The 19,294-nt window shown below is 40.8% G+C and overlaps 1 protein-coding gene across 1 annotated transcript; it reads right to left on the bottom strand.

Annotated features, from left to right (window-relative positions):
• Nucleotides 1-237: 237 nt before the first annotated feature.
• On the bottom strand, nt 238-19,151 carry ccni (cyclin I). Its single transcript, XM_038733786.1, has 10 exons — nt 18,932-19,151; nt 16,877-17,036; nt 12,040-12,174; nt 9,924-9,998; nt 9,470-9,610; nt 7,017-7,145; nt 4,694-4,795; nt 3,091-3,256; nt 2,493-2,716; nt 238-2,246 (listed from the first exon to the last, which is right to left on the bottom strand). Exons 2-10 carry the CDS (start codon nt 16,988-16,990, stop codon nt 2,022-2,024), a joined length of 1,311 nt encoding a protein of 436 aa, XP_038589714.1. The 5' UTR covers nt 16,991-17,036; nt 18,932-19,151; the 3' UTR covers nt 238-2,021.
• Between the last annotated feature and the right edge of the window lie 143 nt (nt 19,152-19,294).

The following is a 19,294-nucleotide window of genomic DNA, read 5'->3' as shown; positions in this document are numbered from 1 at the left end:
ACTTGGTTAATAGAAATAACATCAACATCATTTCTGTTGCGGTCCTCAGCTCTGACTGCCTTTTGTAACACTTCATTGATCTGTTGACTTGCCTGTTGTGACCTTTCACCCCTGACCACCTCTGCGTAATGTTTATCCATGAACTGAAATTTTGCTCTGTTGGGAAAAACTCTATTTAAAAATTAAATGTAGAACATGAATGTGTTTGTGTGATACAATGAAGACAAAGAGCCTGCGCAGTTTTTATTCTTCTTATCTCTTTATTTATTGGTGCCGGTTCAGGGACCTGGAGCAGTCACCAGCAGCTCCCACAGCAGGAACAACAGAGCTTTTTGCAGGAATAAAAATATATTAAACTGAACGTCAAGACATAAAAACAGAATCTGTCACATATTTTTTTTGGAACATCAGAGTGAAGATTGTCACTTGTGTCCTTGTGAAGCTCCGCTCAACTAAAAAAAAAGCAGTTTTTTTTTTTAGCTTAATATTAAAATGCTTTTAATAACTCAATGTTGTTTTATTACATATGGATATATTAACTATAACTTTAATTCCCTCTGTCTACTTCAACACAGAAACCACATGCAGTCAGACTTTCACCAGGGCCTTTTCTTTGTACAAGGACAACAAAGTTAGGTTTATTGTCAAGCAAGATGCAGTTTTATAGAATTTAACTGGAGCTGTTGTCTTAACACCAAGTTCTCAAGATTCTTTAAGGTTATAGATGAGAGGATGTACGTTATTGGGAAAAAAATCAGGATCCCTTGGTGTCTCTGCGTTCAATGAACCAAGTTAGCTGGATAACATATTGTTGGCCTGGGACACGTGAGCGAGGTTTAAAGAACAGGGCCCTGATTGTACAGCAAGTACTGTAGATCCTACAGTGTTTGACAGCCTGTGGTTACCTCCAACCCACTGAGAGCTGCTGCAGTGACTAATAATTTGTCTATTCTCTCAAGGTGACTTGAGACAACCAGTAAAATGATGAATGTCATTTGCCAGCCAAGACACGTGCAGGAGGAAACCAGATTTCAGTGGCAGCTTCAAAGAGACCCGTTTTAGTTTGTGGGATAAAACAACCTGAGAAACTTTCATTCAGTCAAGCCAACAAGCTGAGAGGAAAGGGAAAGAGGGAGGGATTTATGAGAGGGATATTTATATTAGCATCTTATAAACAATCAAATTGCACTTCACAAAAAAAATAACTCATTCTATCTGGGCAAGCAATACAGACAATGTCTATACAGAAACTTGAAATTTAGACTCTGTGAAGATAAATAGAGATGAAAACATGCAGAGCGAAGAAAGAGAGAAGACAGAATAAAGACATAAATATGTATCACGAAAGAAACAAGAACAAATATAAGTTGACAAATGATGACGTTTTCAAAAATCTTTCAGGACAGGACAGAGAGAGAGAGAGACACACACACACACACACACACACACAGGGGTAGAGAAATCAAAATTTTTTTGAAGGTCACTTTTCTATCTATAATTTTTTTTTAACTTTTGTAATATTGTATTTGTGTTCAACAAATAGAATTAATAAGATAGTAGCAGCAGGTTTAGTTTTTGAATGTTAAATTTTTTTTGGGCTCTGTTTTCTCGCTGCAGGGGATGATGGGAACTGACCTCAGGACAGCTGAAGTTCAGTTTGACTGAAACCAAAACCACCTTAACCACTGAAATTACTTGTATCACTATTTCATTTTTATTATACGTCAATATTTTCTTCTTTTACTGTACGTTTAATCAAGAGCAGTGAAGTAAAAGACATTTCTGCAGCTCTGATGGGCAACATTTCCTGAGGAGCTGCCTTTAAATGGAAACACTGAATAAAGTCCTTTTCTCCTGACTTTGTTCCCTATTGCTGAGGGAGTGATCCATCACGGTTGCCAAAAGAACTGCCTAAATGTCACTGTTTGATTAAAAAATTAATATAGTTTGAATCCTTAAACTGTGAGGTTTAATTTGAAAGGTGTGAAGGTGGTTTTGGTTTACAGGTTCCTGTTTGGTCTCTAGGAGGCACTGACTGGCTGCAGAGGCGGGCAGGGGGAAGAGCTGCCTTCCTGTAGGGACAACAGGACACTGCAAACACCCAGACCTCCTCCTCCTCCTCCTCCACCTGTTGTTACTGCCCCCATTGCAGGTGTTGCCCCCTCCTGGACGGCGGTGGTGGTGATGTCTTCATTGTAGAGGCGTTTGATGCAATCATAGAAGTCGTCCACCTCCATCTCCTCCACCTGAACAGACAGACTTAGATTGTGACTCAGCTGTAGGGCTGCAAATAACTATTATTTTCATTATCAGAAACTCTCCCGATTACTTTCATGACTCATCAGTTTATCGTAAATAAAATGTATAAAATGTCAGAAACCTGAGCTTAAAAACTAACTCAAACAATTAGTTAACGATTATTTTTTATCTGCCCTACTCACGCCCCTGCATGAAGTTCTTGTGTTTTTTTAAAGCGAGGGAGATAGTGTTACCTTGCGCTTGGCAGAGGCCTTGTAGCGCAGCGTGACCTTTTGCAGTTGGTTCAGATGGCGGAGGTGTTTGGGTGGGGAGAGTAGAGCTGGGATGCTGCTGGAGGAGGAGAAGACGGAGCTCCAGGGCTGATGGCTCCCCCCTACCCCAGCAGCAGGTGTCAGATCTTGCTGGACAGGGGCGAGGGCGTGCTCCTTAGAAGACTCGTTGGTGGAGGTGATGGTCCCTGGAAAGAAAAAAGTCACAGAAGTACTTTTAATACCTTTCTGGATGAACTATCAAAAGTTCAAGTTAAAGTCAGAACTAAAACAATTAACACAGATTCCACACAATCTTCTTCCTTGTCGAAGTACCTACAATACCCACGATGCATTTTGGCCAGACGCTGGTACATTATGCTGGTAGCTGCTAATGTAGCCTTGTGCCACTAACCTTAGGCAGAGATGATGAGCGGTCTACTGGGGTCTGATACGCTCACTTCTTTCAAACTCCACAACCCTCTGAAGCCCCAAAAGGCTTTATACAACTTTCACACAGTTAATCCAAGACCTGTAACAGACTATGATGTGTAACGCAGTGAGGTTCCCCTTTAACACATACCCAGTGTGCGGCAGGGGAGAGTGGGGTCCTGTGCAGGAGGCTGCAGGGTGTTTTGGTTCTGCAAGGGTTGGTAGATGTAGACAGTGTTTGGAGGCAGGGAAGCTCTCAGTGTGGACAGACTACGAGCCACAAGCTCTCGACTCCGGATCAACTCGGAACTGTCGATCTAAGAGAGAGGGAGGAGGAGGAGGAGGAGGAGGAGGAGGAGAGAAGAACAAAGGAGACACACAGGTGGAAGCAGAGGGAGCTGTAAGAAAGACATATCCCCTACAGGCAACAGTGTTCATTACAGGACATGTTGGAAGATCAAACAACATTCTGATGATTAGCCGATGAGAATTAACAGAAACATTTCAGCTGGATAACATTGGTCAGCATCATGCATCATGAAAACAACATTAATAAACTGGCCAAAAGTAGATTTAACTGTAGTAATTAAATTATATAACAAATATGCAATAAACTAAGTTCATTATTTTTGCTTAAATAATTTACCTTTATTTCGCCTTAAATGTTATGTAATTATATAATTTACAATTTTCTTCTGTGGTGCATGATCAGTAATTGTGGCAACCTGAACATTATTTGTTGTATATTGTTTCTCTGGACAGACTGGTTAAGGAGTCAAAATGATGAATGGCCATTATTCATTTTAAAGTACAGTTCATTCATTTCTTTACAGAAAAGCATTAAAACAAGGACAGTAAAATATGAGGATAAAAAATAAACATTAAATAAAGATTTAAGATGTCCTACAGAATAAAACAAAAGTATCCAATGATAAGTCTGACAGTTTTATTTGACTAGTTTACGAGCTGTGTGACTGATAATGTCAGTATGTTAGACTGCTGTTGTCTCCTGCTGACACTCACTGCCTTGCTCAAACAGAGTCAGGGACAATGAGCTTATTGACTTACAGCCATTTTAAAAGGCTGTGATGGCAAACGGAGAGGGGGAGGAGTTAAACCAGGAAACAGCAGCTGCAGAGACAATCAACCAGATTGACTCCTGGTCAGGGGCGAGTCTCTAAAAAGAGAAGCTCTTTAGGTCCGTTTTTGCTCTCTAATGTTAAAGTATTCACATCAGTTCCTCTGCGCTTGCTCTCCTACAGCGTTTCCAAATGCCACCTCTCCCTCCTGCTACATCAGACTACATGTTTAGTGATCTCTGACGACAGTTTGTTTTCCTTTGCGTTTCTGTCTGTTTGTCTTCTTCTCTTCCAGAGCCTCTCATAGAAAAACAATTGCACCTGAGATGATAAAGTCTGCTGGCTAACAAGGAGTGAAGATGTTGTAATATTTCATCTAAAATGTATTTTTAGTGCAGTTTGAATTTTGTTTTAGTTAGAATTTTGACATCGGTGCTCTTCTGTTTTTTGTCTACAGATGACAGATGTTGATCCATTTTGAGGAACTGAATTAAACTTATCAGGAGTTTCCTCTTTGCTTGTTGATCTGGTTCTTCACAGAAGCTCAACCTGAGCTTTCTGCCGCTTCTCTTCCAACACTTCTATTTGTTTTGGTCACATATTCCACACTGAACATTTAGAGCTTCTGATTGGCCACAAGTTGTACCCAATAATGAAATAGAGTCAGTCTTGTACCTGTGCCTTCCTCAGCAGGTTGATGGTGAGAGCCAGCCAGTCAGGACAACAGGTCTCCAGCTCCAAGGTGATGAGGGCCAAGGCCAGCATGGATCCTCTGAGCTACAGAAACACATGAGGGACAAACAATCATATCTGGCTTACTGCTGATCATATGGTAACATAATGTGACCAATAAAATTACACAGGAGAGACAGCCATCATTTTTCCTGCACCTAAAAGTCTGCAGTGTCTAGTCTGACTCCTGCCCTGTGGCACTCACCCCTGTTCTGATGAAGTGCTTTGAGAAACTGGTTCTCCAGCACATAAAGAACAACATCCCAGCCAGCCTGGACCCTCACAACAGAAACATCAGATCCACAGAGGATGCCATCTCCACTGCCTTCCACTCAGTGTGGGCCAGAACAATTAATTGAAATCAAAACTGCAATATGGCCATGTGCAATATTTTTGTAATTTCTGAAGCCCCAACTCAGTGTGTCACACCTTGAAAATAACAACACCTACATCAGAATGTGATGTGTTGATTTCAGTACCTCACTAAATATTGGACAGTTTGGAAGGGTGGACACACCTCCTCCACTCTAGTGCTCAGTCCCCTCCTGTTCCCGCTGTACACCCTGACATGGAGTTGTGAAGTTTGCGGACGACACCAACATCATTGGCTGTTTTTTTTAAAGGAAACTTGTGAGACCAAAATTCCTGTGCCAAGTTCTTGTCAGCTTTTACAGAGAAGCAATAGAAAGCATCCTGACTGAAAACATCACAAACTGGCATGGGATGTGCACGGCCCAGGACCGGAGGGCTCTGCAGCGGGTGACTAAAACTGGTCATTGTTACCCATCTCCCGAGCATCAGTGATATCTGTGAGGTGAGGTGCCTACGCAGAGCCCAAAGTTTACTAAAGGACAGGACCCACCCAGCCACAGCCTGTTCACCCTACAAACATTTTTTTATACATTAAATGAACCCTTGAACCTGTTCATTGTTCATGCAGGTCAAATGTCCACATGCATGAAAACCTGAGCCTCAGACGGTGATTAGCCTCCATCTTGAGTTGAGAAAACAGAATGTGCTTTACAGCTCTGTTACGTAACTAGAGAGCGGCAGATAAATCTATGGTGCAAAATGACAGTGTACACTCCCAGGCCACTATAGTAGGTACACCTGTTCAACTGCTCGTTAACACAAATAGCTAATCAGCCAATCACATGTCAGCAACTCAATGCATTTAGGCATGTAGACGTGGTCAAGACAACTTGCTGAAGTTCAAACTGAGCATCAGAGTGAAGAAGAAAGGGGATTTAAGTGACTTTGAATGTGGTGTTGTTGTTGGTGCCAGACATACTGGTCTGAGTATTTCAAAAACTGCTGATCTACTGTGATTTTCACGCACAACCATCTCCAGGGTTTACAGAGAACGGTCGGAAAAAGAGAAAATATCCAGTAAGCGGCAGTTGTGTGGACAAAAAAAATGCCTTGTTGATGTCAGAGGAGAATGAGCAGACTGGTTTCAAGATGACAGAAAGGCAACAGTAACTCAAAAAAACACTCGTTACAACTAAGGTATGCAGAATACCATCTCTGAACGCACAACACGTCAAACCTTGAAGCAGATGGGCTACAGCAGCAGAGGTCCACACCGGGTGCCACTCCTGTCAGCTAAGAACAGGAAACTGAGGCTACAATTCACACAGGCTCACTAACACTGGACAAAAGAAGACTGGAAAAACTGCGACATTCAGATGTCAGAATCTGGCATAAACAACATGAAAGCATGGATCCATCCTGCCTTGTATCAACGGTTCAGGCTGGTGGTGGTGGGCTAATGGTGTGGGGGATATTTTCTTGGCACACTTTGGGCCCCTCAGTACCAACTGAGCATCATTTAAATGCGACAGCCTCCCTGAGTCTCGTTGCTGACCATGTCCATCCCTTTATGACCACAGTGTATCATCCTCTGATGGCTACTTCCAGCAGGATAATGCACCATGTCACAAAGCTCAGATCATCTCAACGTGGTTTCTTGAACATGACAATGAGTTCACTGTACTCCAGGGGCCTCCACAGTCACCAGATCTCAATCCAATAGAGCCCTTTGGGATGTGGTGGAACGGGAGATTCACATCATGGATGTGCAGCTGACAAATCTGCAGCAACTGCGGGATGCTATCATGTCAATATGGACCAAAGTTGAAATATGGACCTTGTTGAAAGTATGCCACGAAGAATTAAGCAGTTCTGAAGGTAAAAGGTTGTCCAACCCGGTACCAGCAATGTGTACCTAATAAATTGGCAGGTGAGTGTATATGGGTGTGTGTACCTGTATGAGTATGTGGTCAGCCAGACAGTGGTATAGGCGCCGTGTGAGCATGGTGAGGTGCTCAGAGCGGTTCAGTCCCAACATGAAGTCCAAAAACCCAGAACGACATGACAACACCATCGCATGGAACTAAGGGAGAAGCAGAAGAGGAGGCGGGGTTGGAGAAAAACAATCATCATTACGAGCATATTCTATTTCAAATATTTGATGATGATGAAGAATTTTTTAAAGAGGTAGTATTCATTTTCAGGTTCAAAATCTTATTTAGGGGTTGTACCAGAACAGGTTTACAGGGTTTAATTTACAAAAACACCTTTATTTTTGTCATACTGCACATTGCTGCAGTTCCTCTTTTCACCCTGTGTGTTGAACATTTGGTTTTAGCTATGGACGGATGATGTTTGTTAGGAGTTGCAAATGCGCAGTTCCTAGTTAAGGACTAATAGCCAATCAGAAGCAGAGTAGGGCAGGTCAGTGAGAACTGTGAGAAGCCGGTAAACACGCTTTATATGTTCCCCTTACCAGCTTAATCTGTAACAAAAGTTTCTTTCATCCATAAAGTTTTAACTGAGCTCTGTCTCTACATCACAGTAACAACTTTGTCCATTGACTGCCTGGAGGGTAGCTGGTGTTTGGAAGGGAGAGGAGAGGTGTGCAGCAGCACAGTGTGTTTTTGAGGGCGTGTCTGCCTAGACGCTTTGCGAGCATTATGACGCGTGTTTTGTTGTGTCGTCACAGGGATGAAAGGGAAAAGGCTACAAACGAGCTTTCTGTGGGATGGACTTTGGGCTTTTTTTCAATTTAAAAATCAACCAAATATTGATTTTGATTTAGAGTTTTTCTTCTCTTCACTAACTAATCTATTTTTGAAAGACTTCTTACTTAAGAAAATATTTCAAGACCTGCATAAAACTTTGGCACAGTACTGTGTATACTACTAATACTTAATATAAGCTTTACTGCTGAGAGTCTTACCAACAATAATATTTCAGAGCACATCACAATATTTAGAGGCTGATCTTTATCTCCATTTTTATTTGTTATTTATTTATTATTACAAAATTGCCATCGGACGATGTCTACAATGAAACATTGGGATGGATGATGACATCAGGCCATCTTTTTTTGCTTTAGAGAAAAACTGTTATGGCAAAGTTTATCTGAGGTTAAATGCCTGGAGGGAGGATTTTTGAGTAGAGATTACATTTGATAAATGGCAGGATGCTTGTATTAAAACCCAAACCCAATCTGCTACTATTAGACACATGTTGTTAGCAATGTCACTTGCTAATGTGTACTTAGATTACTCCAGTTAAATTGCATAACATTTGATAGCAATCATCCAGATACATGCATCAAGTGTAATCAGAAAAGGGCGACTTTAGTCCACTGTCTCTGGGACTGTGCTGAAACAAGTTTATTTTGGGAGAAATGAACAATTCTATTGTTAAGATTTTAGCTCTCAAGTTACCCCTTGATCAAAATGTTTTTATATTGGGAGTGCACCATCCACCACATATATACAGAGAAGTAAACAAATTCTTCTCCATATGTGCTTACTGCAAACATCTAATTGCCCTCTCAGTCCTCAAATAGGTTAGTGGCTGAAAGAAAATGTCCTGCTGTCTTTCAATGAAAAAGATAACATATCCTCAAACGCAAAAAATTACTTTTTTCAAATAGTGTGGGGACAATTTATAGATTATTTTGAAAATGGAAATTTGAACGATGAGCTTGCTTAGGTAGGAGAGACTCGGGATGGATAAATGGAATGTAAGATGTTAAGTGATGTGGTGCTAAATCAGTAAAAACGGAATCTTGAATGTGATGTACAAATAGAGAAACATGATGTTTGTGGATTATCATCTCTTCTTTGTTTCAGCTTTGTTTGTTACTGCTCTTCTCTATTTTCACATGTTACATATAACTTACTTGTGTAGCCCATTATTTATAGACAATATCGGATGGGTGAATGTGGGGAAGTGGTGCTGGGAAGGAAGGGAAGATACAAAATAGTGCATTTGTAATTGTTATTCACTATGTTTATATTGATATGCAATAACACTGACCTGTGTAATGTCACCACTAAGCGAAAATCAAGATAACCATTATTAAAAAAAGTAAAGTAAAGATGTAACAGATTTGAGCAAAACATATTTAAGTTAAATAAACTGCAGGAGGTGAAACAAAGAAAAATCATCCAGCAGGATCTGTAGTAAGGCAGGCAGTAACGTCTTTTTGCCACCAGGTACCGCTAGCTGCACTGATGAGAAATCTACAAACACAAACTGAATACCATCTGGATGGATCAGATCCACAGTGACTAACAGTGATCAATAATTCATTGAGGACAGTCCTTCAGAATGTGGGAAGTGTTCAATGAGGATTTAACAAATAAGCCAATGGAGCTCAGATTATGCCAGATAAAGCAAGGGTGTGTGTGACAGACGTACGATGTGCAGGAAATCCAGTGCTGTGGCCGTGTGCAGATCCCAGTTGAGTTTGTCCAGAATGATCCTCTCCATCCTCAGGATCTCTGACGGAGAACAGCCACAGCTGCTAGAGGAAGCCAAGTCCTTCAGAGAAGGCACACACTGAGCCACACACACACACACACACAATTACAAGAACTGTTACTTTCCATGCTCTTTTTTTTTGCACCTAAAGCTACTTCCACACCAATACGTTTTTGTTTTAAAAGCTTTCAGTTTTAAAACTAAAACGGAGTCAGTAGAATTTTCAAAAGGGGTTTTAGGGGTTCGAAATCACCAAAATAGTGCGGAAGCCAGGTGTAAAAGGCAGCAAAAGTTATGTTTTAAGAGAAAAACGTAATCATGTGGCTCTAGCCTCAGTGTCTGTCTGATTATGTGTGTATTTCTACATGTGTGTCGTGGTGTTTGTGTTCACCTCGTCCTCCTCACAGGTCTTAGCAGCCAGAAAAAAGCAGGTGATGGCGATGCAGCGCAGGTACTTTGGACGAGCCTGAAGACAAATAATATCATCAGTAAGTCATTGAAATTTTTACAGTCAGTTGTACACCAGTGTGCTGGAGTCACCCTAACATCAGCTGACAACATATATAATGTAACTATTATATTGTTTTTTGTGTAGAACTTGAATTGTGGCCGGCAGATCAGAGACCACTCTGTTGCTCAGGACACCGTCTTCCCACACAGGTGTTTTCACTTTTCAGGAATGTGCGGCCATGTATAAACTCAGATTCATACTTTTTTCAGAGAAGACATTTTAATATGTCATCCCAGGAAAAGCACTGCTGCACTCCATTTATGTTAGCCAATCCCAGGTTCTTGTATTTTGCATTCTCACCGAGGGACACGGCAAAGTGGGACACTTACTGGAACTCAGCCATTGTAAAAGTTATTAGCTACACCTACACTTTCGTTTTGAACCAACTATTTAGTTGCTTTCCCAAACCTGAGAACATCATCTCAGTTGTGTCATGTGAATTTGCTTAGCTATATTATGCTCGTGACTCTGTTGATGCTTTTGACTCCATGACTCAAAGCAAATGTTCACTCATGGATGATTCTGTCTTCAGGTCCTCATGTTGTTCCTGCTTTACATTTGCGTTACAGCGCCTGATTGATCCTGTTGTATGCAGCAGTCTGAGCTTGTCCAGTTGATTAATACGTCTAGTCTTGTTTAATGACACGCCATCACGTACACACATCATTGAGCATGACATTGATGTTGATGACACACTTCCAATTAAACAGCGTTTTTATCGTTGTGCGTCAGCAAACAAAAAGTATCGGCATTAGTCCTGTCACAATTATTTCGTTATCAACTTATGGCACTGTATTGTATGGTATTTTGCTGACCTCAGTATTGCCCGTTGTGGTTACATGTGTGTTTTTACATAAGAACGTCACAAACATTTTAAGCAACATGATGCCAGAATAAACAGATAGGGACACGTTTTGCTGTCATTTCTGGTCGCGCTGCTTCTTCCTCTCCTCATCTGCTCTCTGTGTGACTTCACTTTGGGCAGGGCTCCACACACACACTTTTCAGACCCTCTTAGTTGCTTTTTAGAAATAAAGTTGCTAACTTTTATTCAAGCACTGGTTAGCAAAAATGCCTACAATGCAACTTGAATCAGACTATTTCAAACATCAATCATCATTTTTGTGGTAGAGAAAAAATAGAAAGCATGAGTCAGTTGTCTGTTCTCTACTTTAACAGTATCAGTGTTTAATAATCAGGCACTTCAGATCACAAAATAAAATGGATGTAAGAAACTCAAATGCTTAGGAGCACTGCTCCCACACAAACACACACTTAGTCTGAAATACACAGTCCAGCTCCTGATAAACCTGGACAATTTTATTCCTCAGCTACAAACACTAACTTCCTGCCGGTGGTGTGAGACGTCATCCTGGCCTGACAGGACAGAACATTTTGAAGATGACACATCCTGTTCCCTTTAGTTTCTCTTCCTGAGGAGCTTTTACCTAGCATCCCACACCCAAACCCTGCATGATCACAACTCTACATTTCATGGCTTATCTGATCACATTTAAACAAATATAGTTGTTAAAGGCAGCATTTCCATTTCCATGGTTCACAATGAAACAGTGTCTCCAATGACCTGGTTGACACGGACGCGTCATAGGAGTAAGAGATATGAAAAAGATCCTCTATCATGGTTACTATTGTAATTCACAAACTCTAGCAAAGAAATGGAATTTGACAGAATGTACTTGTACCTTAAATAAAGCGTCTTCAAAAATGTATTAAAAGGTTTTTGGTAGCGATGAATTAGTAGTGACAGTAATAGCAGTAGTATAAACTATAAAATCTTGGGGATTATTATTATAATTCAAATATTAGACATATTTTAATTATATTGTAATTATATATAATATAATTATGTTCATGATTTTAAGGAGTTTTTTTACTTAAAAGCAGAGATCGAGTTAATATTTTTCAATAAAAGCGGCTCCATTTGATAGTCCTGCTAACACTCAGCAACAAAAATCTGTGGGTGGGTTTTATTTACCTTGATGGGAGCGAGGAAGCGGTCCAGGATACTAACAGCTAAAACCAGGGTCTCTGGGTACAGCTGCAGTCTGCTGTGGAGCTCCGTCAGCCAGCGCACGGCCTCGTCCCGCTGTGCCGGGGTGATGTCTGTATCCTGCAACAAGCAACAAGGTTAACAGCCTCATCTCAGCAGGCCTGAGGGATGTTTGTACCGACCACTGGAACTTGTATTCCTGTACCCGTTTCCTCGTGGTGACAATAAAAGATGCCATCACACGTATCTATCCTCCGTCTTACTTGTGAAAAATGAGGCAGAAGCCTTTGATGGAGCGTTAAAATGACGGCAAGGTTAAGCAGTGTTGGGCAAGTTATTCAGAAATTGTAATATATTACTAGTTACTTATTACTCCTTAAAAAAGTAATATCACTTTACTTATTACTGGGTGATAAAAGTAACTAGTTACGTTACTATATTACTTTTCAGTGTTTCCCACAGAATGACGGGGGGGGGATTCTAACTTTGGACAGGTTTGTGCAGCGGTGTTCACGAGAGAGAGAGAGAGAGAGAGAGAGAGAGAGAGAGAGAGAGAGAGAGAGAGAGAGAGAGAGAGAGAGAGAGAGAGAGAGAGAGAGAGAGAGAGAGAGAGAGAGAGAGAGAGAGAGAGAGAGAATAGGCCTATCATAGTCATAACAGCAGCAAGGAGTGTGGTTTTTACAAAGCATATAGCCTAGGCCTTATGCTTCTTATCACCAGCGGCTGAAATAAAAAAATAAAGCAAGTAAATCCCGACTTTTAAACAGCTGTTTTACTGCACATGTAGCCTGTTTATCAGAGCAGTATTCAGCAGTTACAAAACGCTGCGTTAAAGCCACTCTCTCCTGATGAGTTAACATTAGACAACAATGTTCTTTCCATCTTAGACTGTTACACAATAATGGCAGCAGCTACTTACAGCTGTGGAGAGAACGCCTCTCTCCCTCGTTCTCCGTTCTTCCTTTAGTGTTTGGCTATCAGCGGACATGAACAACAAAGTCTGGTTCCACAGAGCTGTCACACAGTCGTGGATTTACAGCGTTACTTGCCTTAGTAACTAGTAATAGTATTACTGTTTTAGAAAAGTAATTAGTTACACTACTTAGTAACTGGGAAAAGTAATATTATTACAGTAACGCGTTACTAGCCAACACTGGACATAAGGAAACACACAGCTCTTTAAGACAGCAATGCTATTTCAGAGACGCACTTGGCCTGGTTTCCACTACAGGGCCAAACAAGGCCAGGCAGGATGTACTGGAGGCTTTTGTGACTGACATACTTCCACTAAATGAACAAACAGGATCTTCTTAACTCAGCTCAACAACCAGACCAAACCTGATACAAAAATATTCCAGGAATTACATTTGTGAACCATCTGACAACTGGAATAATTCTACAGCTGACTTTTCCTTTTCACAGCAAAATATACTGCATGATATACTGTAAAGAAGGGACCAGGACAACATGTGTTGTCTGACCTGGGTATAACAGGTGACAGATACAAGTCAGCTTTGTTATGTAAATGTTAACAAATTAATATAGACTGACTTTGTACTGTAGTAAAACAACCCCATATTAGATACTGCAGTAACTTCTCAGTCCTAGTCTCTTCAGTTCAAGACATACATGAACAGACTGCAGGGTGTCAGTTGCTGCACAAACCTTTGATAAGGAGAACAAATTCTATAGAGGTTACACCACTCTGTCCGTAGGGCAGGGAATCGTTCAAAAAATTTAGACTGATCTGATCTGTGCAGGTACCAATACCTTGACTTTGATAATGGTTTCTGAATGAAACCATTTTTCAAACCAAATTTTGTAAAATCCATTTTAACAAGAAAAAAATTACATTACACATTACAGTACACTTCCTCACTTCAAAAGGAGGAAGTTGTTCAGAGACAAGGTATCAGCGGAAGAATTTTTTTTGACCTGGCCAAAGGCACTGATAAGTGTCCGAACTCTCTCAGTGCTGTCATTTATTGCCTTTTAATGGCAACTTTATTATCAACACAAAATAGCTCCAAGGCCTTGACAAAGAAGTGTTTGTTATTATTTATATAAAGTGGGGTTTATTTGAATATCTCAATATCATATGCAATGACTCATTAGGCTTTATTGGCCCACATCAACAGCGGTTTCTGAGACAGTTCAAGCAGGATATGCTTGAATTTGAGGATGTGAAATGTTCTGTTCCCCTAGATTAGCCCAGTGAAGTAAAGAACATTGGGGGGAAAAACACAAAAAGTTGTGCTTACATAGAGAACAGTGGTTTCCCTGCTTAGCTAACCTGGCTGCACTCTGGGGTCCATAACCAGACAACAACAGAACAACAACAACAGGAGGTCGATTGTGTGGTGTTGGCCTGATTTATTTGGCAGAGACATGAACGTGCTGCAGTGACTCAGATTAAGAGTCAGAGATTACCCCCTCTGCTAATTCCATTAAATTTGCATAGCTAAACCTTTAGATCAGCTGTGAATGTGGACAACAAAGTGCAGGTAAGCTGCAAAGGTGTCACGAACAGCGGAGGGACAAATTAGGCATTTTAAAAAAATAACATGAGTGGAGAAAGAAAAGAATAGGAATTAAAGCACCATCATGAACATTTAACACATATTTCTTGGAAATACATTACTGTTGTACTGATGACAAACATTCACAGCTTATGCAACCCCTAAATATGACGTTTATTATCTGGATATTCCACTTTATATAAGTTACTGTTTTCCATTGGTTTAACTGCAGCGCTGCAGTTTCTCTGTACAGATAGAATAACCAACTGTCAATCCAATTAGCTAAATGAGCACAATATGCTTGATTAGATGACGATACAATCCCAACTTCATGGGACGCTGGGGGAGCCCCACACAGGAAATGTTCCAGGAAAATACTACAGTACTAATGCAGGATAGATGCAGGCTAAAAAATATGAACAACTTCATTATTGTCTACCACTGTAGACGGTAATAATGCAAGATATGAGGAAACTGTTGTACTTCTTTGGAATGCACCAATCAGGGGGTTTTTTTGTACTTAAAATTGTACTGGTTTTTATTTTGTAATTAGAACAAACACACATCTTGGTGTCAGTGAGGAATACATAATGTTGATACAACTTATTATTTATATAGAGTTGTGTATTTAATTCTTGGTTAGTTTCCCCTTCAAATGAACCATGAGATAGTCCCCCCCCCCCCAACTCTACTAACTAATGGAGGAATGGCCACTGGTAAATATTGAAACCTGGGCCCTATTTTTACATATTTTAATGTGGAATTGACCAGTAGGTACACAACATTTTGGAATCCGTGCAGTAGATGGCTTCAAGCAAATAACCATATATGGAAATCCGTCTTGGAATGATATCATACCGAGCCGTTAGTAGAAAAAAAACAGTTTAAAACAGAGCATTCAGAACAGGGGTATATCTGAGGTTTTGGCCTCACAGGGATTTCTTTTAAATACTCACACCTTATTATTTGAAGCTTTGGCCATGTTTAACATCTGACAACGTAACATTATAGAAATGCCAGAAAATATGAAAACGCATAAGAAAGAGAAAGGACAATTCTCAGTCTGAAATCTTGTGAGAGGTGAGCTGTTGCACGAAGACGATGGTGGAAACGTGAGTCAGAGTTGGAGAGGAGTTTGTTGTGTTGGAGTAACGTTAGGAAATAAAGCCTTGCTAGCAGTTCCTCTACGTACACAACAAACTCCTCTCTCTCGTCTCCACCCGGCTTTTCAACTCGCCTCTCACGAGATTTCAGAGCGAGAATTGTCCTTGAGCGAGACTTCTGTTTCTGGTTAAAAACAAGCGGTGTCACCAGGAGTCACTTGCTTATAGTGATCATGGTGATAGTGTTCCATGTAATCTCTTCCTCTACTATACTCACACCACTGTGGCTCAGTGAGGTATTTTGCCCTCCCGTTTGTACTCTGCTGGCGTTTTGATACTTTTACAGTGCGTAAATATCACCCCCGCTCTTCCTCTGCAGCAGGTAGGTCAGGTGAATGGAGAGTAACGCTTTCACCCGGACCATACAGGCAGGGCTTGAAGCATGAGAGGGCCACATTTAAATCAGTAAATAGCACAGCTGTCTGCTTCATTATTTTATACTCATGTATAAAAATGTCAATTAGATTGTAATATACAGGGGGGAAAAAAGAAGAAGAAAAAACAGCTGCTTATCGTGTTCACTTTGACCTGGACAGACATGATCACTATAAGCGATTTCCACTGCATTTATACTTAAGATTTTGATACATTTCTTGTATGTTGTAATTAAAGTTGCAAATGGAACATCATCTGTTGACAGTGTGATAAATAATATGCCTTAGATCTGCCAGTCCTATTCTTCAAATTATAGCTTGTATCCTAGCATGTGATGTTCAGTAGGGTTCTGGGTTACAGTAAAGGGCAATTTATTTCTGCATCGAGGCACGTACGTGCCGTCGTGAACATTTATACTTGTGCTTTAGTGTGTGTGTCGCTCTGCAATTACACTGCCAAAATGCTAACTGGCAGTTGGGTTTCTATGTTCCTCTATGTTGAGTTTAGCCACTGTTGGTGTAGGCTACTATAAACAATGGTGACAGAAACTGAGCGTATCATGCTGAGTTGGAGCTGATCAATGTTGAACAGCAGTTACTTTTATTACTTTTAATTACTTATTTTATCAATTACTAAAATGCAGAAACAAGAGAAGGCATTGGAAGAGATGGTATGTACTCTTGAGCCGGAAATGCGTAGGAGGAGGTTCTCTACTACACTACAAGTAAACCACGGCGTACCATATAGCCAGAGGTAAATCCTCACCTGTGAGGAGGGCTTCTTTGGCACATAGACCCTCCACATCTTGGCTTCCCTAGAGGCAGCCTTTTCTAAAAGAAAAGACAGCCTCTGGCGTCCCCAGGGTTCGAAGAACTTCATTCTTTCCTTCCCTGGTTAAGCCTACCTCCCCACTGGATACAGCTACCTGCACACAGGAACAAAGCACATCAGACCACCACATACTCCAAATCACCTATCTATCAAAAACTGGTGAGCTTGGTTTATACTTCAGACAAACAACCATGACGTGACAGTGCTGGTTGACATCACTTTAGGACACATTTGGTATCATTAGTTCAGACTTAGGTTTAAAGATTCTGTCAACCGTAAATTCAGTGTTCTCACTTCTTGTTTATCGTTTATTCTATTCTTCCTGGGGTCCTTAACATTGAAACACAATACATATCATAACAAACAAACATATACATGTGGGGGTATGTGCCTATCCTGTTACTTGGCAAGATATTTCTGTGTATGTGTTTTGAAAGTTATTTTGTTATTGGTAGTAGATATGACGTCTTCAGGCAGAGAAATCCAGAGTTCTATTGACCCGTTTGTGATGGTGACTTTACGAAAAAAATGGTTCTTGGAGAGGCTGCAACTCTTGTGCTATAACCATGCCCAGAGGGGCCACATGTATCTGGTGAGCCAAGCTGGACAGGTGGTTGGTACTAATGAGGCTTCGCAATAGCATTAGGAGATGCAAAGAGATTTTCCATTCAACCATCAGCCCTGCCAGATGTACATGCATGTAGTTAACGTATGTAGAGCCAAGTGCCAGACGAGCAGCTTTATTTAGAACAACCTGCATCTTTAGGCCAGATTCTGTTGCTGATGGCCAGTTTAAAGGGCAGTATTCTAGGTGTGACAGAACCAAAGACTGAATAACTGATTTTAACTGAGTAACTTATTAAACACGTCCTAGTCATCCTCACCCATTTTTATGACAATATTGGAGGTGGCAAATACAGCCCAGCGTTAGCTAAGTGGTGATCAATGGCAGTGTGGTCCCCAACATTTCTGACTTGTGACCCCTAAAAATGAATACATAGCTATTTGCAGCCCCTCATTATGCTTACAAGTTGTGCCCAGTAAGACATAGAGTAACTTTTCCCTCTCACGCTGTTATTTTATACTTACAGGGAGCGTCAACAGTCTGATTTTATTTTCCCAGTGGTTATTATCTTTGTGATTTATCTGGGACTATTGCGTCATTCGATACTGAAGTTACAGTATAAATTACATATACTACAGGAAATTAATCTAAATCCTCTATCCCTACAGTAAATTATGAAAAATAATAAATATGCTTTTCTTCTTTCCTGCCCTGTTGTTCATGGTTATGCAAAGCGTACTGACAACACTGTCAGAAAAAGGCTTGTGGTCATGTCTGTTTATCAAGTTCACTGCAGAATCAGTTCATTTAACAGTTCACAATTTGTTCAAGCAACCCCAAAAAGTAACCCATTTATCTTGCTGTAACGTTATCCTTATTTAGCATAACGTTATAAAATAGCCTATCTTTAGTTTAATAAGTTCACTAACCTATAGATAGCTTTGTATCTAGCTAACTGTACCGTTAGCCAAGTCAGTGACAGTCTTAAGTGACCAAGTGAAATCTAACTAACTAACGTTACTTCTAATTTTGTCGGGAATTAACTTTACCTTGAACCTCCAAGGGAGGTCCCATTCTCTGGGAATCACCGGGCTTTCGGAAGCAGGTGCATTACCAAACATTTCTTTCAGTTATTTCCCGGAATAGACTATTCCCTGGAACGGAGCTAATTTGACAGCTTAACGTTACCTAGCGTCTCTAAGACGTCGCTAACAACTCGCTAACGTCTGTTGACATAAAGTAGAGCACAAATTCATACTTGTCTATCACATAACGTTACACGTTGAAAACGTTGGTCACTATCCTCGGATGGTGTCATGTAAAAGGAGTTCAGTGTGTTTACGCGAACACTGCGCTAACTACAGTGCAGGGACATTTAAATGGCTGACTCAGACCCAGTAAGTAGACGGAGTCCCAAGCCTTACCTCCCCTGCGAAGCGGAGAAAACCACAGCTGGATTTCATCCGGTCCTCTTAACTCCAGGATAAATTAAGGGGTGAAATCGGTGACCCGTTCTTCGGTTCAGTCGTCCATGGTGCTGTGTTGGGGAAAGGGGGTTATGTAAAAAATATATAAAAATAAAAGAAGGGGATAGACAGATACGTCTACTTCCGAGAGGGGACTGGGGAGGAAGGGAGAATGCACTCAGGTCCCGCCCACCTCCAGGAAGGACGGGGGACAAACAGACCAGAGCTTGTGGAATATTCCCATTATCTGTTTCTTTAGGTACTTTCAATGGGACTCAATTGTATATTTGTAGTCAGCCTGTTGTACTCAGGACATCTTCG

This window comes from Micropterus salmoides, unplaced genomic scaffold, assembly GCF_014851395.1.
Source record: "Micropterus salmoides isolate LMB-PRFRI ecotype aquatic unplaced genomic scaffold, ASM1485139v1 Ms_hic_scaffold_20, whole genome shotgun sequence".
Taxonomy (NCBI): Eukaryota; Metazoa; Chordata; class Actinopteri; order Centrarchiformes; family Centrarchidae; genus Micropterus; species Micropterus salmoides.
This window is presented reverse-complemented; position numbering and strand designations above follow the sequence as displayed.